The sequence below is a fragment of the Pteropus vampyrus genome, unplaced genomic scaffold (assembly GCF_000151845.1).
Source record: "Pteropus vampyrus isolate Shadow unplaced genomic scaffold, Pvam_2.0 Scaffold25, whole genome shotgun sequence".
NCBI classification, from domain to species: domain Eukaryota; kingdom Metazoa; phylum Chordata; class Mammalia; order Chiroptera; family Pteropodidae; genus Pteropus; species Pteropus vampyrus.
Window position 1 is genome coordinate 6,989,556 of NW_011888806.1, and position 23,153 is coordinate 7,012,708.

At 31.9% G+C, this 23,153-nt stretch overlaps 1 protein-coding gene across 1 annotated transcript in view; it reads right to left on the reverse strand.

The window, feature by feature from the left end:
* The window catches only part of CCSER1 (coiled-coil serine rich protein 1), a 1,102,883-nt gene that overhangs the window by 1,025,462 nt on the left and 54,268 nt on the right, over positions 1–23,153 (reverse strand). The window contains exon 3 of the mRNA XM_011356283.1: positions 19,559–19,743. Within this exon, the coding sequence (XP_011354585.1) occupies positions 19,559–19,743 (185 nt within the window). The remainder of the gene's footprint in view (positions 1–19,558; positions 19,744–23,153) is intronic.

Sequence of the window (23,153 nt, forward strand, 5' to 3'; positions counted from 1 at the left end):
ATAATCATTCTGTGAAAAATGCTGTATATCTTAGAAGAAAATAAAATAAGTAATTTTTTAACTTAAAGAAATATCAAGGTCTAGTGGCCTGAAAAAGAGAATTAACTATCACTCTCTACTTAGTGTGCAGATTATATATGATTGATGCTATTTGTCAGTGAATATTACATGCTTTTAATTTTTTTTCCTAACAAGAAAAACAAAACAGACTATAAATAGAATAGAGAAAATGGTGAGGGTTCTATTGAAAAAAAATATATAGGTTTTAAGCCTCTTCAAGTTTTAAAAAATACCGTTAATATTAAAAAAGTTTTTAGATATCTAAAGAGCTAAAATTGTGGGTAGCATCAGAGAACTAGATACAAGTTAGAGGAAGGAAGAATTCAGTTTAATATGAAGAGAATTTTATTAACTATACCCATCTCATAAAAATGTAAAAAGTTCTTTAGTGAAGATTTTTCTTCTTAGAAAGGATTGTAAATATAAAACAATATTTCCCACATGCAAAATGACTATGTAATCCATGATACAGAATAAACCTTCAATTTGCCTATCCCTGAATACGAACTAATTTATGAAATATATATTTGCTCTGATAAAGGTTAAAATAAAAGAGGAAATGTTATAAAATATTTAATTATGAAAGTCATAGCTGAAATAGTCACAAGAAGTATATATTTTTAGGCTTCAGGAGAAAAATAAGATCTGAACATCTAATAATAAATGTTTGAAATAAAAATGACCTGCAAGCTTATATAAAATCACTACTACTTCCTTCTTTTCAGACATGGTTGTTTGTATTTCTCATTTCTAATCCATCTATCATTAATTAATTAGTTTAGCGTCTTTAAGTTCATTCCCTGAATTCGTTTAGAAAATGGTTTAGGAAGAGAGTATGGCACTTCCTTTTCTATCTATTAAGAAGCCTAAGTGACAGTTAATTTTTCTTTCATAATCATCGCACATCATTTTGATTAGAAGAGAATCTAATAATCAGCTCAGATAAATTGCAGCTCTGGCCCCTTGCTCCTTCATGTCCACCACAATTAGTAAAAAGATGCACTTTAAAAAAGGTAGCTAATTCCAGAATGAGCACACAGGAAAAACAAAAAACAAAACACTGCTAATTACAATGCAATCACAATATCGATCCATATACTCACAACCACTACTGATACAAATAAAATTTTCTGTTTCTATAAACTCCTCCTATTACCTTTCACAGTACCCTGTGTGCAAAGTTACATGGACATCTTAAGGATTGACAGCTGAATTAGAAACTACAAAGAAAATGGCTTGGCCAGAAAATAAGTTCTTCATAAATTAGGTTGTGTGACTTCAGTAGCTAATAAATAATGGCATTTTATAATAGTGTAATTACCTACTTCATAATGTGAGAAAGGTAAACAAATTGCCAACTAAAGAAAAATAGCCAAAATAGAGATAACTCAGTGTTTTCTTTCTTCTAAGAATATCTTTATTGCTATTCTCAGTAAGAGGTTTAACTGATAAATTAGTAATTATTCAGTATTTATTTGTTAATGGGAAAGCTTTTAATTACAAAATTTCACAATTTTTAGAAACGAGCATAAATAAAAACATGTAATTGAATAAATATAATGAAACTTTGGGAAGTGCTAAGGGAATGGTTTTACTTTAGTGAAAAAAGCGTCTCAACCAAAGTTGAATGTAACTAATTTACCTCAAATGTCAACAGAAAAGCAACATATTATTTTGCATTCACACAATAATAAAAAATACTGCAATGTTTTTATGTAAGGTATTTATCACTATAATCTACAGCCACCTACTGAATTTATTTAATCCATTTAAAATTAGATAAATAATAATTCTAAAAGTCACCTATTTTCAGGCCACTATCCTGCTTAAAACCATCAATGGCTCCAGACTTTCCACAAAGTTCTCATTATATAATGCATGACTCTGACCTATCTCTTCTTTCTCTTCCTATCTATTGTAAGAACGTACCTCTATTCCAACACCCCTGACTTAGAGAAATGCTTCATACATTAATGCAATTACTCATGAATTGCTCTAGGTCTAAATTGCTGTTCCCTTGAGCTCACCATGAGGTAATGGTTGTGCCAAGAACCATTATCCAAAACTTAAAAACAAGGCCTAAAAGATGACTACAAACTGAAGCATTGATTAAAAGGCTCTCCTAAGAATCACTGAATTCTGTAATCACATCATTGTTTATTCTGCTATTTATTATAAATTAAGTGCTCAACTCAGTGAATTTACATAGTAACTTACAGATTTGTTTCCAATATAGAGAGAAATGCTTTTGTCCTGTGATGAATTATTGCTCCGTAGGACATTAACTGGTTTTGTATTCAATTTTTCAACATTATTCTAACATTCTTTTGTCAAATTGCTATAAATTCCTCATTTCTAATGCTCTTGAAATCAATTTACCATTGTGCAGTTTCTCTTATTAATCAGTTGAGTATATCTTTGATTCTTGTCCAATGTATATTTGCATAAAATCATGTTATTAACTTTTGAAAATTATACCTTGAAAGTTTTGGAGGACCAACTGAAATGTCCAAGTGGATTCACATGCCAGAGTAAGTTAAACTGTATTGCCAGAGAAGTCACTTCGCAGTCTAAATCCAAGCATGTCCCTTCTTGGATCATTAAGTGACTTCCAAGTGGCAACAGCACTTTACTTTTGCTGATTTTTTGCTACTTTTTTTCTTTCTTCTGATTTTTCATGGATTTGATTGCATTTGTTTCTGACAAATTCTGTTATTCTGTCTTGTCTAACTCCTGGTTTAGGATTTCCTTTTCACAATCAAATCTCAAGAATGTTGAGTCTGGGTAATATGGCCATTTTAACTGTGTTAATTCTTCCAGTCAATGAACACGAAATATCTTTCCATTTCTTTGTGTCTTCTTTGATTTCTTTTAATAACGTCTTCTTGTTTTCAGTGTATAGGTCCTTCACATCCTTTGCTAAGTTTATAGTTTATTCCTAGTTATTTTATTCTTTTCACTGCAATTGCAAAATGAATTTTTTTTATTTCTTTTTCTGAAATTTCATTGTTAATATATAGGAATGCAATGGATTTTTATACATTGATTTTGTATCCTGCAACTTTATTGTATTTGATGATTGTTTCTAACAGGTCTTTTGGTGGAGTCTTTAGGGTTTTCTATACAGAGAATCATGTCATCTGCCAAAAGCACCAATTTGACTTCTTCATTCTCAATTTGGATGCCTTTTATTTCATTCTCTTGCCTGATTGCTTTAGCTAGGACTTCTAATGCTATACTGAATAAGAGTGGTGAGAGCGGGCATCTTTCTCTTGTTCCTGAATTTAGAGAAAAAGCTTTCAGTTTTCACATTAAGTATGATATTAGTTGAGAGTTTGTCATATATGGCCTTTATGATTTTGAGGTACTTTCTTTCTACACCCTTTTTATCAAGTGTTTTAATCATAAATGTTGTATCTTGTCATATGCCTTTCCTGCATCTATCGATATAATCATTTGATTTTTATCCTTTATTTGCAATATTATCCAAAACAATATGCAGATTACATGTAATCCCCATAAAAATCCCAATGGCATTTTTTAAAGAAATAGAACAGAAAAATCATCAGATTTGTATGAAATCACGAATATCCCGAATAGCCAAAGCAATCCTAAGAAAAAAGACTACGCCCAGAGGTATCACACTGCCTGACTTCAAACTATGCTACGAAATGACAAAAATCAAAACTGCGTGGTACTGGCAGAGGAACAGACACACAGACCAACAGAACAGAATTGAGAGCCCAGAAATAAACCCACATATATGTGGGCAAATAATTTTTGAAAAAGGAGCCAAAAAACTACAATGGAGAAATGAAATAAATGGTGCTCGGAAAATTGGGAAGCCACATCGAAAGATTCACTAGACTGTTATTACACCAAAATTAACTCAAAAGGGATCAAAAACCTAAATATAAGATCTGAAACAACAAATTTTGTTCTATCAGAACAGAGATATGCTAAACTCATAGGCTTGGTTTTAGAGAGGATTTTATGAATTTGACCTCAAAGGCAAGGGAAGTAAAGGCAAAAATAAATGAATCGGACTATATAAAACTAAAAAGCTTCTGCTTATCAAAAGACACCATTGACAAAACAAAGAGGCAACCAATCAAACTGGAGAAGATATTTGCAAATAACACCTCCTCCAATGAGGAGCTAATAAAGAACTAATAAAAAACTCATACAACTCAACAATAAAAAAACAAACAACCCAATTAAAAAAATGGACATGTAGGATATAAACCTAAAAGCACAAACAAACAGGACAGAGACTCATGAACATGGACAATTAACTAGTGGTTACCAGAGGGTGGTGGGGGAGGGAGGAGGTTGATAGGGTGAAAAGAGTCAAATATGTGGTGACAGAAAGAAATCTAACTATGGGGAGTGAACACAAAATACATTTATATATATACACACACACACACACACACACACACACACATATATATGTCTTACTGTTAAACTGTATACCTGAAACTTACTGAATTTCATTAACCAATGTCACCATAATAAAAATAAAAATAAAAAAATGGGCAGAGGACCTATACAGACACTTCACCAAGAAGACATAAAAACAGCTAATAGACATATGAAAAGATGTTCAACTCTACTAGCTATTAGAAAAATGCAAATCAAAACCACAATGAGATACAACCTCATGCCTGTAAGAATGGCTATTGTCAATAAGACAATAAATAATAAGTGTTGGAGAGGTTGTGGGCAAAAAAGAACCCTCATACACTGTTGGTGGGAATGTAAAGTGATACAGCCACTTCGGAAAACAATATAGAGGTTCCTTCAAAAATTAAAACTAGAATTACCATATGACTCAGCAATCCATCTTCTGGGTATCTATTTCCCAAATCTGTAAACATTTATTCATAAAGATATATGCACCCCAATGTTCATAGAAGCTTTGTTCATGGTGGCCAAGACATGGAAACAACTGAAGTCCCTTACAGTATATGACTCAATAAAGAAGATGTGGTACATATATGCAATGGAATATTAGTCAGCGATAAGAAATAGTGAAATACTGCCATTTGCAATAACATAGATTATCATGCTAAGTGAAGTAAGTCAAGCAGAAAATGTTGAAAACCATATGATTTTATTAATATGTAGGGTATAAAACTGAAAGCAACAAACGAATAAGACAAACAAAAACTCATAGACACAGACAACATTTTAGTGGTTACCAGAGGGAAAGGGATGAGGGAAGAAGGAAGATAAAAGGGGTCAAATACGTGGTGATGGAAAGAAATATGACTTTGGGTGGTGAACACACAAATGCAATATACACAGATGATGTATTATTGAACTGTCCACTTGAAACCTATATAATGTTATTAACAAATGTCATCCCAATAAATTTAATTAAAAAAAAAAAAAGAATGTTAAGTCTGTGTCTGGTCTCAAATCACTAAGCCAGTTACAACCATTAGTTATGACACCACCCTATTAAATCATGGCTTCAGCTGCGTCCCTTTCCTCAGCCTAGTGTGGGACTACTAAGCAGTGGACCTAAGCCAGCTTCAACCACACGGTCAAAAGCACACCTATGTATATGTGAGTATAGTTTTACATAATCAGTAATTCCCCATTTGTGAGATATCTAATTTAATGGTCTGATCATTTGAGAATCTCTATGGAGTTGATGATGATTATCTAGTCTCTATTAGGTAAGAGACAAAAAGAGAAGCTGATTTATTAGAGGTTTTGTTGTTTTTGTTGTTGTCTGCCTAGCTGTGAGCTCAAATTAATTAAAATTTTGTGCCACTGAAAAGGAGAGCAACTTTTGAAATGTGAGTATATGTAAGCCAGAAAATATAATCTCAGAGTCTCATGGAAAGAACTGTACTCTTAAATATATTTACCTCCTGGAAGTTTCCATAGCAAATTTTGGAGACCTCAGAAGAAGGAATTCACCAAAATTATAGGTTCTACAAGTGATATCTAATGGGGAGGCAGGTTTAGTTTCTTAGACTCAGGATTGAAGAGCAAGTAACAGAGCTTTTAGAAGATCTATTCCTGTATTTCTTATGACATTTCCAGATAGTAGTTACTCAACACTCATGCTCAAGGAGGCACACACAATTAACACCTTGTACTGCACAAATGTAAATAATTAGTCCATAATAAAAAACAGGATCAGCCTTTTTTCTGAGATCAATAATAATTGATATTTTACAATAATTATATAAACATATATTTGCAACATAAGATACATATTAATATTGTAAGAATCTTTTAAAATATTTAAGATTAAAGAGAGCAATGTTAAGAAAAAAATATCCTAATATTAAGAATAAGACCAAGAGAATGATTATATGCTTTGTCAATGTCATACTGAAAGATTATTTAGTCTCAAGGGGACTGTCCTGCTTTTGATTTTGCTATCTGCTATTAATTAAGGGCTCAAACTCTGTGAAGTTACATATTAACCAGATTTGTGTCCAATAGATATACAAATGTTTTTGTAGGAATGATAAACCCAAATATTACAATTTATTGCCCTGCAACGCATTATCAATTTTATAAATTAAAAATCTTATTCTAATATTTCTTTATTAAACTTCTTATAAATAGCCTGTTTCTGAAGTATTCTTTGAACCAGCTTTAAGTTTTACTGGTTCCCTCATTAATTAATTTGAATAAATCATTGGCATGTGTATAAAAGTAATATTTAAACTTTTAAAAATTGTACTTTTACAATAACTACTCATTTGAAGACAATATCTACTTTATAAAATCTTTTATAAACACTAAAGAATTTACCTCTCTTCATTTGTGCCAGTACTAATACTGACAAAAGCACATATAAGAACACCATTATATTTAAATTTATTTACTTGTCTGCCTCCCGTTGCTACATTTAAGACCTCTAGCAGCCTAGACCCTGTTGGTATTTTTACTGAATCTCTAAGACTTATAAAATCTAGTACTTAAACAGCAATTAATGTTAATTCAATAAGTGAATGGAAGAACACAGGAATGAATTTAAAATTAAAATGTATTCATCTATTTATTTATTGCAAAAGAATAAATAACTCAACCCAAAATAAGATGTAAAATATATTGCATTTTATTATATATAAGACAGTGTTTAATAGTAAATCTTTCATGGCCAATTAGTTACCCTTGAAATTACTGGGGTAATATATTCTACATTGGTATTATAAATTGCATGTTATCTATCCATTAGTTACCCTTGAAATTACCCCAGTAATTTCAAGGGTAACTAATGGATAGATAACATGCAATTTATAATACCAATGTAAAATATAAAGTGTTAAAATATTTCCAATACCAAGAGCTGGAAGCTTGGCCAGACATATACTCATAGTACTTGTTAAAAGGTAGCTTCACTCAGCCCTCCGATCAGCTATCATCCATCGTTAGCCTATTCAAGACTAGACATTAGCTGATTCTTTAAAGGAATTCAGGAGCCACTTTGAAAAGCCTCCCACATATCAAACCTCAAATAACAAGCATCAAAATAAGAAATGATGATAATGAATTATAATCCATTGAATAAAATAGGAACCCACAATTCAGTTCTGATACATCATATGTGCATCATATGTGCACATATACATACATACTTAACTAAACAGAGGAAAAAGGAAAAGATTTTCCTGTAGTAGAATGCCAACTAATAAATATAGAAGTGATGATGGAGTTATAAAATCACTATTTTGCAAGTATCATAGGAAAAATATTTTGGGGGGAATCATCAATGGATACTAAAACTTCTGGGTAAAAGCTGATGAGAAAGAGCATATTTACATAGCTTCAGAGTATCTCTCCAGAGATTATTTATTAATTAACAAGGGGGAACATAATAACTTTACAGTAGTGAAGTCTAGTAAACACCATCTTTACTAAGTGATCAAAGGTAATGAAACATCAGCAGTGAGACAAACTGACATCATGTACTTCCCAATATGATCCACTAGGAACACAATATCACACATTAGTTTTCCTTTCGAAAACTGCATGAGCTGAATCTAATAGTGAAAGACCAAACATAAATTGAAGAACATTCCACAAAATAACTGGTGTGACTATTAATGCCATGTGAGATAAAAAATAGTGAGGAACTATTCTAGATTAAGAGAGATTAAAGATAAGTAAACATAACATGATTCTGGATTAAAGCTTAGATTGAAAAAAGTTAAAAACAATTAGGAAAAATCGAATATGAATTTATGTTAAGTAGGATATTGTGTCAAGGTTGAATTTTCTGATTTTGATACTTATACCATCATGCAAAAGAATATCTTTGTTCTTAGAAAATATATGCTAAAATATTTAGAAGTAAGGGATCATGATGTGTACCACTAACTTTCATATACTTCAAGAAGATAATATAAATCATATGTATGCATGCATCAGTGAAAAAAAGATTCATTTTACTTAAATATTTTTGCTAGCTCACCAACAATTAAAAACTAATTATATCCCCTCCTTCTGTTTTTCAGATTTATTAGTGGACTGTTCACTGCTTGATACATTACTTAGATCTATAATAGATTCCAGAACGAGGAATTTCTTATCTAGTCTAGTTAGATGTCCTATCTTTTTAGAATGTCAGAATTCTATGACTCTAACAGGAAATCTAGATTTTTTTAAAAGCAACATTTTATCTTTTTTTAAACATCATGTAACTCAGCTGCCATGAATAAAGAGACTCTCTCTTCCTGTTCACCATGTCACCCTCATCATCTTCAAACAATACCTAACACTTGTCCTGGACACATTGCTAGCACCGAGTTCAACTGAAAAATCAATCTGCTGAGCCATTAAGTCCATTTAATAGAAATATCTTTTGAATTTTTTTTTTTTTAAATTTGGGCTGCTTACCTTGAGCAATTCTGTGATTTTATTATGCAATTCTGTTTTGGTAAAAATAAATAAATAAATAAGTATTTATGAAGCTTTTGCCTATTGTTTTAGTAAAATAGGCTTTTTATTGAACCAGACTAATTTGCTATTTTATGGTAAAAGGATTCTTATTTTTAAACAAATGGAGGAACTGCTGGAAAATTCGTGGTGTCAAAATTGGAAAATCATTTTGTTTTATGTTGTTATTTAATAAGAACGAAAACCAATTTCTATAAAAATCATTTGTATAGGTCAATTGTTCTGATTTCCCTAAAATTACCTAATAGTATACTTACAACAACTAGGACAGAATCATGAAAAGCTGAAGATTTTAACATCATTTATGTTCAACCTCACTGCACCGAATCAGAAAATAGAAAACAAAACTATATGCTGAACAATGGTGGCTATCTTTGAACTCCTTTGGTTAACAGACCTTACAGGCTTCCAGCTGTGTAACAGTAAGTTCCCTTCAAAAAATCACAGTATTATTTCATAAAACTTAATGGTGTCCCAACTCCCTTTTGTTATGAGGGACTTCCTAGAGAGATGAATGCTGTTAGAGAAAAGCACGCATTAATAGTTCCTTTCTCTTTTTCTAAATATAAGCCCAGCATCTCTGCTTCAGTTCTCTTTTCCGCAGCTATGGCAACTTCTAACGGACTGCTGGGTCAAGTTAAATCTTTAGGATCAGTGTACTCTGGCACTCACTTGGCTCAGTGATAGTTTTTTATATACTGTTGTTATTATTACTAAAAAGAGAGAGAATCACTGTGATTCATGAACCATAACTAGGTAGCTGATCTTTTCATTGAAAATCGCTACTTGTATTAATGTTATCTGCATTTCTTTGGAACATAAATCTAATGAAAGCGATAGCATGCTGAGATATACTGTCTCTTCCTAACCAGTACCTGATAAATGATATGAATTATCTAACAGCTGGTTATCTCCATTTAGTTTAAATATCCAAGCTAAAAACCATACTGGTGGATGTATTCTTCCAACGGAATAAAGGAAGAAATAAACAAGAACAAAAACTTGAGTATGTTATAAAAGTGTCTCTCACAAAAGTTAAGAAATCTTAAATTATGACAGGACAGACTAGTACTTTTACTAAATACACTACTGTTCAAAATTTATTTTTTAAAAAAATAAATAAGATACTTTATAAATCACTATTTTATTCAACATTATTTTTTTCCAAGAAATCATCGCATCTTCTATGTTGGATAACATTATCATAAGATTTAACAAAATATACTTTTGAAGTATTAACTTATCAAGGTTTTATCAATTTATTATGTGACTTATAAGTATACACATAAATGTCTACTTTTTATAGTTAAACTGGCTTTTTATTTAAGAAAACAAAGAATGCAAATTAAATTTCTTTATAAATAGCCAACACACCCATTTTAAGAGTAGATGCTTTATTCCTAATTTCATAATCAGGAAATAATGAGGTCAAATAAACTTTCTAAATAGTGTAACGTAAATGTAGTAAAACAGTCAAACTTTAAATGTATTTCTTGATTAATTTTCTTCTAAGCACTATAAACTGATTTTGAAAAATGTATGAGTTTCCAAAAAAATTACCAAATGAAAAATCAGGTAAATAGTAGATTATCCACATAAAGCATTAATATGTAAATAACTTGAACTTTTTAAGGACTGTTTTTGTTGTGGCTTAAAGGAGCCAACTCAATTTATTATTGTCATGGTAAGATATACTTTATATGGGAGTTTAGCTTTTAAAATATTTTTATTTCTAAATGAATAAAAGGCAATACAACTTACATTTCAGTTTCTGGCTTCGATCCATGTTATTAATAAAAATGTGTCCTTTTTATCAGTATAGCACTTTAAAATTTACAAAGCCTTTTCACATAACTCATGTTATTTGATCTTTACAACTCTATGAGGTTGGCAGTATTATTACTAAGTGAAAGAAATGAGACTGAATTTGGTGTCTTATACCAAATCATGCATTCCTTTTATTGCACCAAACTTGCTTAAAAAAAAAAAAAATTTAAATCACCTTAAACTGATATAAAATAATTCCTATTTTGTAAATTTATTTTGATCATGTTTGTATGTTAGGAGAGTCTGCCTTTAATTTTTAGGCAATATGCTTTTATTCCAGACAGGTGTCACAAAGACAAAATAAAAATGCATATCCTTATAAGAAATTAAAGATTAGAAAGCATTAAAGTCATTTGGGGAAAAAAAGTGTAAGAAAGTATGATAATATCATATATATGTTTATTAATGCACTACATTTTATTAAATAATTACTTTTTATATTTTTAGGAACTAAGGGTATTTTATAGACTTATTTCTCTTCTGAAATAAATCTTAATGCTGTCCCCTCCCCCCTTGCACATACACGAGGCACACCACAGGTTCTTGAACCAGAGCCAGCCTGAGGCACAATCCACAGGAAGCTCTGAAAGAAACAAAGCAGAAAGAGCAGTTGCAGAGACCACACAGTAGGACAGAAGTGGGCAATGCATGGTTCTCTGGTAGTTGCCAAGTTTCTTGGAAGCTCAAATACATACTGTCAAATACACAACCTTTCACCATTGTCTGTCCTTTGCTCAACTTAAGCTGCTGTTAACTTGAAAAAACAAAAACAGAAAAGTGTAGTGGTGGGTCATAGCAGTGAAGGTAGAATTTATTATAGCGATGCATTTACTCTGACTCTAATAGGGAGATCCTATTTTAAGTGATATAATCGCTGCTTTCCAATGTGACTTTACAGAGGAGGAAATTAAGAATTATTGGAATCTTAAAAAGACACTGAAATGCATGTGTACTAAAGCAAAATTAAGATAGTAATATAGATGAAGGAAAAACAAAGGGAGAAAAGCTATCCACTATTTGGGCAAAAGACAACTCACTGCATATTTCTCCACATCAACTCCAAAGATAGAGTATGCTTCCTTAACAAAAAATTCTTTGTTTCTCACTGATATAAACACTAATCATTGGGTAGTGTTTAAGACAACTAGTTGATACTTTGTAAGGAATAACAAATGTATACTATAAAAAGTCTAAAAGAGGGAACCAAAAATATTGGTACTTAGGTTTTTTCAGGTTGGATGCAACAAGCTAAGCACAAGAGAAGATATAAGCAAAAGAGGCTTTTCTGAGAAAACTTTTAACACTATGAAATGACAATAGTGATAAAATGACAGGTACTCTAAGAATTACTAAACAAAAACAGCATCACATTGGAAAAGTGTGAAATAAATATATGCATGATTCATTTTTAAATCACACATTTTTATCTTGACATTGCAATTATGGTGGTTTGTGAGATAATAATAAATATTTGTCTCAATTTTAAAATTATTTCAAAAAATATTAATGTTAAAATATTTATTTTTCTATAAACTTACTGTAATGTTTATTACTAGATATAATTCTTCTACTACATTTCTTGACTTTGTAAGTTAAAGAAAGTTTATCATTTAGTTTACTAAAATTAATTTAATATGTTGTATTTAAATTTCAGAATAATAGAATAACTCTAGGAATTAATTTTTTTCATGTCTAACTTGATAATGTAAAATCTTCAAATTCCAGTGACTATTTCCTCAGTAAAAGTAGTTCTTTTACTCAAGGTCAATTCTGTTTTACGGATTTTGCGCTGTTCAGATGGTCAAAGATCTGTCATGAATCCCGAATCAATAAATATTCTCTCTCATGCTATGAAAGCTGTGCCAGTCCACAGAGTTACATAAAAAAGGCATGAAACAATTTTTATCTCACAGAATATTGAGATAATAATCTGGTTAAATATAAAATTGTCATTTTTGCATTATAACCCCAAAACTAAAGGTAAAACAACCTCATGTTTCAATTTTATTAATTTTAGAGGTATATAAATTATCTAATGGGTATGCTCAATGTAGTATGGTTAGAGAAAAATCTTTAATTTTCTTCTGTGACTGTCTTTAATTATTTCCTCGATAAATAATAGTAAAGAGAAATATGTACTGTTCTTAATGAAATTTTTAATACATATTGTTTAACACTGCTATTGTTACAACATGATTGTTTATTGCCATGATCTGAATGTTTGTGTCCCCCCAAACTCTCATATGTTGAAATTCTAATCCCAAAGATGATGGTATTAGGAGGTAGGGCCTTTGGGAGGTGCTTAGGTCATGAGGGTGGAGCCTTCAGAAATGGGATTAGTGCTCCAAAGATATCCCTAGCCTGTCCACCACGTAAGACACAAGGAAAAGGTGCTGGTTATAAACCAGAAATGATGCTGGCACCTCCATCTTAGGACTTACAGCCCCCAGAACTCTGAGAAACAAATTTTTATAATTTATAAGTTACTCAGTCTATGATATATTTTGTTATAGCTAAGGGGCTAAGACACATATTAAATTTTAATAAAGTAATCACAGAGGGAAAAATTAAGTGCTATGCACATTCTCATATGAACTTTATAAAGAGATGAGTAATAATTATGATACTGTAACTTTATTTACTCAAACTAATCTTAAAATCATTTAAGATGAAGTGAGTTAACTCTATAAATAAGCCATTTGTAATTTTGTACACCGAATGTAGAAACTGTGACAGCCGCTAAATGAAAATGACTCATCCAAAAGGCTAGAAAAAAATGAGTGGTATATTTTATCCAATTCTACTTCTTTAAAAGCAATTCTGAATCATCAAGTTTATAAGAAATGAAGTAAATTGGACCAGATAAAATATGCACATGAGTTTTAAAACATCATCTTAAAAATATTTGACCAAGAACGTATCTTTTTTAATGAGTTTTCCAATAAATATCATAAATAATTGACTATTTCTTATCTTTGTATGGCCAGTCCATAACTATTGTACTGATATGATCCTATAAACCACTCCATAAGGCTTATTATTCTAAAATGGATTATATTTCTACTGGAATAATGTAATAAGTGATATGGGCTTCTTGATCAAAGACTTAGCATCAAAAACCAAAAGCTTTATAATGCATCATAAAAACATCTGTACAATAAAATGTCAAAAAACGTGCATAAGTACATCACACAAAATAATTGTACTAAAGGTACTATCATAACATAATCATCATTTTTACCTTTAATTCACTCATGTTCTCTGTGCACCAGGCACTATACTAAGTGCCATAAGAAATGCTAATTTGCACATTTCTTCCATTTAAAAGACTGAAGTCTAACGTAAAATGAGACACATCAAATAACTAAATGGTGAGTGCCATATCTGTAATATAACTTAGAAGGACATTAATAGGAAAAGTACCATTAGTAAATAGAATAATCAATAAAGACACTATGGATTAGGACTATTAATCTAAAATTAATATACTAGTTATCAACAAATGTAATTTTATGTTGAATGAGTGATACTTATGATTTTCCTTTTTAAAACATATAAGGAATGTGGAGAATGATTTGTGTGGCTCCAGTTCCATAAAAATATTAATAACTTCTCATTAGATGTCCTTATAGCAAGCAATGATATTTGCTTTAATTCCATTAACAATAAGTTAAAACAAAAGCTGAGATCATTATTTTAACCCTTAAAAAGCCACTAACAGTTTTACATATTCGAAAGTCTCATCTAGGATTTCAGGAATAAGAGGATAAATTTCTTGAATCACATTTTCTAATCATCACTTTTCCTTTGCTCTTAATTTTGGGCTTGAATAACTTTCATGTCACAAAATGGAAGTGTGAAGATGCATATACCAAACAAGGCAAGTAGATCTCTTTAGCCTGGTGGGTTGTACAGGTGAGGTGTTTTGAAATTTATTCTCTGAATATTAATGTACTTTTTTCTTTACCGTCCCAGTGCCTCTCAGAGTCCCTGCTCATTAGCAGCTGGACCACAGTGGTAGAAATTAGCAAAAGACAAAAGAATTTATGTATATATTCAACAGTGTCAACTGAACATGTGACATAGACTCCATATAAATTAGAGATACAGAAGTTCGAGTGCTTTTTTTAATCCTCTTAATATTTAATATCAAAGGTCATAATGCAAATAAAGCTCCACCCATTCAGAATTTTAAGATAATCAAAATGGTTCAATCTGTTGTATTGACAAGATCATGTTAATGTCTCCCTACCTGGGACTCTAAATTCCTCAAGGGCTGTCTCTTTCATCTTTGCATATTCAGAGTGAGTTCTCAATAAATTCTTATTGAAAGAAACTGTGAGTGCATGGATGAATAAATAAAGGATAAATTAATAAAAGAGAAAATAGTAGGCCCCAGAAGAAAAGTGAATGCATAGTAAAGTGCTTGGCTATTTAACATAGGACTTAATTAGTCTCAGATCGTTAACTATTATCAATATTACCTAAATTCTGGATTTTGACATAACAAATAATTAAAATATGACATGAAATGCTAATGATCTGCAAGTAACAACTTTTTCTTAAATATAAATCTAGTCTGTTCTACCGAAGAAGTCCTACAGCGTATGTTCTCACTATGAGATTCGCAGTGTCTACACAAAGGCAGCCAGCTGCCAAATGCAAATGAGAAAAATTATGCTGTGTCAGAATAAAACTAGCCACAAATGAATGCTGTCAGAATCACTTAGCACAAATAGTTCAGGGTAACTTTGTGGATGCATTTGCTGAGTCATCTAAAAATAACACAACTCTCCAAGCCAGCTTTTAAATGTACTAAAAATGAATACTTCCAAACGTAGTAGGAGTCCCAGAAATTGAATCAAGTAGTTAATTTAAATATATATCTCAAGGCCTTTACGTCAAGAAGAGAACACACTGCAGAGGAAAAAACTTGTAGGTATAAACGAATTCTTCAATTTCTAAGATGTCTTCAACTTTTCAACCACAACGACCAGTACAGTGTGAGGCAGAGTCAGGGCCCATCAAATATGGATAAAAGGGATGAAGGAGGCAAGCAGGAAATCTCAGTTGATTAAAAGAACTGAGATATAATAAATTATTTGAGAAGATAATAGTCATTAGTTCCCACCAGACATATCTAGGTCTATACCTTTCGGATACGAGGAAGACACTGTACTTCTTGGTGCCTTTTGTGGTTGGTTTGGGGCATGTGATCAGAGAGAAGAAATGAAGTGAGTAACTCATGGGTCAGAGCATCTATTACTGAAATGAAGACTTCAAGAGATCTCTTTTTGCCATGGTGAAAGGCAGTATTTGCCATGGTAGCTATTTCAACAGTTCGGTTTCAGAGGGAGACTGAACAGAATTCCCAGCACCTTCCACAATGAACATGCAGACTGAGTGAGAAATAAATCCATATTATAGTCATTAATATTTAGAAGTTATTTGTTATCACATAGTGTAGCTAAATCTTACTCATATATTCAGGCACTTTCTTTCCTGTAATGATGCCAGATCCTCTGTATTATTCATCACCCAGGAACCTATCCTCACATATATATGTATTAGAGCAGGGTGATCTTGTAAATATTTGAAGTTAGACTTCACTGTGTAAAGCTGTTGCAAAACCATGACAAATCCTTACATTTATTCATTGATATACAATTGTCTGGAAGGAAAGTTCCTAGAAAGAAAGAGCTTATTTCTAGAAAAGCTTTTTAAAATATTTAGACCCACCTAAGAAAAGTATCAAGAAAGTCACTCAGAGAAAAATTAAAGAAAGTCTTCATTTAAAGCAGTTTGAACATTTATAATAAATGTGAATGCTTATAAAATTGTTCCAGATATATTTTGGTTTCTTATACTAAATTCAAGCAAAGTCCAATTTCTTCTGAGCCACTGATATTCAAAGAATTAATACATCCTACCATTTCCCTTTCAGATTGAAATATCCCCAAAGTATACAAAACACTAGAATTGTGGTCTGTCTCACCTATCGGGGCATATTTTTGGTCATTCAGGAACCTTCAGAATCTTAATGTATGAACCATATACTATTGGTAGAAATAAATACCCATTAATTATATGAAGTGTTCCAGTTCCTTCTAAGTATGAAGGATGTGATGAAATTCCTTTTTAGATGAGCTATCTCTCCATAAAGACATTAATATCATTCATCAGCATATCAAGAAATACTACCACATTCTAAGTCCAGAATAAGTATTAATTTTGTTTCTTTTTTGTATTGCTTACTGGAAGTAGTAGTCGATACTTACAGCAAGCACAGATTGCCTTAAAAGTGTTAATTTCATTACACAGAAATAATGCAGGAAAAATAAAAAAATAATTTAAATCTCTTACAACCTCCCCAGAGTATGTAGGGTTTAAAGTTAAACAGCTAGGACTCAAATCCAAATCTTATTTCTGTCACTTATTATCTGTTTTTCTGGGGGGGGAGGGCGGGGGGCTTAGTGCTCATTTTCTCAGTGCCTCATCTTCCTCTTTTGCAAAATGTGATCAATAACAATATCACTTGGTTCATAGTATTGTGAGGACTGAATGTGATAATACATGTGAAGCATTAAGAATACTCCCTTGGTTCAAATTAGCTTTAAAAATACATGTTATTATATTTTTGCTCTAAGAGAAAAGAATAACTGAATCATGGGTGTATTCTTTTTTTTAACATTTTATTTTTTATTTTTCCCCCTCTCCATGGGTATATTCTTAAATACATATATTCTCTTGAATTATTTTGTAAAAGAAATGTAGAAAATGTGTCACTTTTCAAACATAAAGCTATAATTTCCTAAATATATAAGTAACTTGTTTCATGTACAGCTAAAATTATCTAAAGAATCCTAGCATTTCTTCCTTAGATTGCTATGAGTTAAAGAATATATTTCATGCATTTTAAATTAACTATTAAACTGTAAGTTAACTGGAGACTGAGATATTAGTTGCAAAATCCAAAGGAAAACAGTAAAATCATAAAGTAACTTTTTTACAGGTTTAGTGTGAAAATTCAAGTGCATCAGTATTTATTTCAACAAATTTACCTGTAAATGCAGTGAACATGCACAATATAGCAAGCAAGTTTGTCCCAACCTTGATAACCTTTCCCCAGTGGCAATGGTGTCATCCTGCCATCTAGTGGAAGACCTACATCACTGCAGAGACATTTCGAAAATTTATTGAAAGCCTCAAGTAAAAGAACAAAATTACATTTTTGTGTTCTGACATTTTAAATTTTAAATCTTGCAAGTGGATCTGAAAGGAGTAATTTTGTGATATTATAAAGAAAATTATTTAAATTTAGTATGAAAAACATGAGATATAAAGAATATATAAAAGGCTCAACTTTAGGAAAGTATAATAAATAGTGCACAATTATTAATATAAATACCTTTCTATGAAGGAATAATAATGGACATTTTGTGGAGACATGTTTTATAATAATTCATTAGCCATAATTTTCAATGTTGCATCAGTTGGAAATCTTTCTTAACATGTCCTTAGACAAAAAATATCAATTGCAACAATAATATATATTTTCAAAGCAAAAAAGAACAAAAAGAAAGATGAAACATAATATCTATATATACAAATATAAATACACCTATTTTTTAATATAATAGAAATAAGGAACTCATTTTCATTTGTTGTTTTGTACTTACTGATTTATCCAAGATTAAAATCTGGCTAAGCCTGACCTAATGCCTAGAACTTCTAATTTTAAGTACAATAGTTTTGGTATCACTCAGATAGTTTTGGTATCACTAGAGGTGTCTCAGTAACTTAAGTCTTCTTCACAATACAATTGTCAGAATCAGATGAGCTAACATTTTCATTTGAAACATAATTATCTAAAATATATAGAGATATCATAGATTCTTTAGTTCTGAGCATTTTTTTCACATCTATGCATGAATAGGTAGACAGATCATTTTAAAGAAACACCGTTAAATATTAGGAATCAAAGACACTGCTGATAAAGGACACATTTGTTAGAAAGTGAATAAAGTGAACTCCAAAAGGCAAGTACACCTCAATATTTGTAAGACCTGATTTCCTGGATCTCCTGAGCTGCAGTCCACACATCATCTCTTCTTCCCCTGGCTCTATCTCACATTATGGACACCCAGCCCATAAGCGCAAGCCCAGACTCTCAGACTCTCCCCACTGCTTACCCCCGCTCCCCCCATCTGCAATCTCCCATAGTTTAGACTACGAATCTGGAATCTCGGTTACCTAGAATGTGTTAAAGCTTTGGACAGGCATTTTGCCTTGACCCTGGAGACTCCTCACCTTGTGTGGAGGGGCAACTGTAAAAAGGTTTAAGGGACCCTGGCAGCAGTGTGGTTTACAAAAGGACATGTTTAAGAATGGCTGTAGAGTAAAGAGGTGATGGTGTCAGAAGGCATCCTGATGATCAGCATTTTTCTCAGCTGTGTATCCCAGAGTTTTATTCTAAGATAGAGAACATCAAATGTTCCATGGAAGCAAGGAAGATAGGAATTAAGTGTAGCTATCATGCTATGCTCCTATCTGTCAGAACCCGTGAGAGTCTTAAGTGAAAACTTAACATCTCTGACTTGTGACCTCAACTACGGAGATCAATTTTCTCTTCAAATATGTGGAGACTATTCTTCAATCTGTTTTCATTTTGCAAGAGGCAGGAACATGCCAGATACGTATGGAATTATTTTATCATTTGTAGAGATATGTATTTACTTACCATGCTGTTCATTTTTGAAGATGACGAACCTGTTCGTTGCTTTCTTAGACTATTAACTTCTTCTATGTTTCCATCTTTTGGTTTCAAAATCATTCTGCTACTCCCTGCAGTTCCTTCTGATGAGGATCGTAGTCGCCTCTCTATAAATCTTCCTTCACGATATGGACTGAGGCTACTGGCAAGAACTATTAAAAAATCAAATAAATAAAAATTACTATAAATGTTTAAATGCGGTTTTTATAAATGTTCCATTGAAGGCAAATGTGAAACTTAGTGTCATTTAAAAATCTCTATCACAGAAAACTTTTTAAATTAACAACGGTAGTTTAGTTTGCATAGTTACGTAGTCATTCTGAAGCCCAAAACCTTTAGAGTCATCTGTGGCTTCTCCATACCTTACACAAATCACATAAGCAAATCCTGTCCTTATTACTTTCAAATTGTATATAGAATATGGTCACGTCTTGCTAGGTCCCTCACTAATATCCTGAACCAAACTCCATCAATGCTAGCCTGGGGGTTATTGCAATACTTCCTAATAGTCTCCTGCTTCTGGCTAATCCCATCTGCCTATCCCTCACCAAAACACTATCTACTTCCCACATGGTAACCAGAATGATACATAGAATGATACATTTAAAACATAAGTGAGATTGATCACAATCACTCTTCTAATCATAAGCTGATGTTTTCCCAATGGTCATTCAGGTTCCTCATGAAAAGACCCTACTCTTCACCCCACACTGGGATCCTCCCCAACATTTATCTGTTCAGGTCCCTAACTTCATTTTCTACTGCCTCCCCTATCCCTTCACTTTGCTTATGCCACAGTGGATCTCTTACAACCCTAGACAATTGCAGGCATGTTCCAGTCCCAGGACCCTTATGCCATAGCCTTGGTACTGGTATACTTCTCTGAAATATCTGTATATCTTAATCCCTAATCACCGTCAAGTCTTTGCCAATATGTAATCTTAAGTAGTATTCTGCCCACCATACTTAAAGAACAAAGCCAAAGTTATCACACTCCCTAACTTCAAGTTATACTATAAAGCAAAAATAATCATAACAGCATGGTATTGGCAGAAAAACAGACACACAGACCAATGGAACAGAATTGAGAGTTCAGAAATAAACCCACAGTATATGGGCAAATAATTTTTGACAAATGCGCCAAGAACATACGATGGAGAAAAGAAAGCTTCTTCAATAAATGGTGCTGGGAAAATTGGAAAACCACATCAAAAGATTGAAACTACACTGCTATCTGTTACCATACACCAAAATTAATTCAAAAGAGATCAAAGACTTAAATATAAGACCTGAAACAATAAATTGCATAAAACAAAACATAGGTACTAAACTCATGGAGCTTGGTTTTAGAGAAGATGTTATGAATTTGACATCAGAGGCAAGAGAAGTATAAGCAAAAATAAGTGAATAGAACTATATCAAACTAAAAAAAAACTTCTGCACAGCAAAAGAAACCATTAAGAAAACAAACAGGCAACCAACTTAATAGGAGAAGATATTTTGAAACAATGTCTCTGATGAGGGGCTAATATCCAAAATATAAAAGAACTCATACAACTCAAAAACAAAAAAAAAACAAGCAATCCAATTAAAAAACGGGCAGAGGACCTGAACAGACACTTCTCTGAAGAAGACATGCAAATGGCCAACAGATATATAAGAAGATGCTCAACTTTATTAGCTAAAAAGGAAATGCAAATCAAAACCAAAATGAGATACCACCTCATACGTATTAGGTTGGCTGTTATCAAAAAGTCAAAAGATAACAAGTGTTGTTGAGGATGTGGAACGAAGGGTACCCTTATATACTACTGGTGGGAATGTAAACTGGTAAAGTCACTGTGGAAAACATTATGGAGTTTCTTCAGGAAATTAAAAAGAAAATTACCATATGATCCAGGATTCCCATTTCTGGGTATATGCAAAGGAAATAAAATCATTATTTCAAGGAGATATCTGGACTACCATATTTATAACAGCAGTCTGCACAATAGCCAAACTATGGAAACAACCTAAGTGTTCATGGATTAATGAATGAAGATATGATATGTATATATAAAACATTTAGTGTATATATGTATACACACATGACACACACACACAATGGAATATTACTCAGCCTCGAAAAACAAAGAATTTCTATCATTTTGACAACATGGACAAACCTGGAGGGCATCATGCTAAATGAAATATGCCAGATAGAGGAAGACAAATACTGCATGATATTACTTATATGTGGAATCTTTAAAATAAAGTCAAACTCAGAAACAAAAAGTAGAAAAGTGGCTGCCAAGGGCTAGGAGGTGGGGGAATATAGAAGACTTCGTAAGAGTACAAACTTTCAATAAAGTATGAAATCTAATGTATAACGAGGTGACTATAGGTGATAACATTGTATTGTATAATTAAAATTTGCTAAAACAGTAGAACTTAAATATTCTCACTCCCATCCCAAAAAAAGGAGAATATGTGAGGTGATGAATGTGTTAATTAACTCAATGGTAGTCAGTCCTTTCACAATGTATACATATATTGTCAACACATTGAACACTTTAAATATTTCACAATTTTATTTTTCAAATCTACTTTGATAAAGCTGGAAATAAATACAAACTACAATTCCACTCCCCACTCCTTACTCCTCCTTCATTCTGCTTTAAACTTATCCTCAGTATTTATTACCATACAACATTTATTTATTTGTATGTTAATTGTGAGTACCCCCAGTAGAAAGTAAGCTTTATAAAGGTAGGAATTTATAGCTATTTTGTTCATTGCTATAGCCCTAGTGCCTAATACAGTGCCAAAACAAATATCTATTGCGTGAATGATTGGGTGAGTGGGTGAGTGGGTGAGTGGGTGAGTGAGTGAGTGAGTGAGTGAGTGAGTGAGTGATCGAGTGAATGTCTCATCTACTGGCTTAAAGACTTTTGGCTAGAATCTATTGGCCAACACATAGCAATTTTTTTAAGTAACTTTCTAAGCCAATGAATAAAAGTTAAATTGACAGAGATTTTAACATTACATTAATTTTGATATAATTGCATTCAGATGTGTAATAAATACTAGCTTAAATACTAGCTCTGTATTTCATAAGAAATACTAGCTCTGTATTTCATAAGAAATACAGAATAAACTTAGTATAATGGATTTTAGTGTGTTTAGCAACTCTTTCTTACATAGAATACATTTACTTAACTGGTTTTCAAATGTCAAACTTCCAAATTACAAAGTCCTTATGAACAGCAGATGACTATCTCCATGAAATGAAGAATAGTATATGATCACCGTTTCCTTGTTGATATTACCAACTTATTTGCCTATATCTATTTTACAATTGTAGATAATATAAATATTTGGCTAATGTCCAAGAACAGGCAACACATTGTCAAATTCAGTGAAATTACTTTAATATGCTAAACGACTTGTAATTAGGATCTCAGTCAACAAATTAATAGTCAGCAAGATAATTTTTGGTCATTCTCTAGTTCCCATAGAGATAAATGTATACAGTATTCAATTTGACAATGAGGCAAGTCATCATTTCTAAACGAGAATCAGA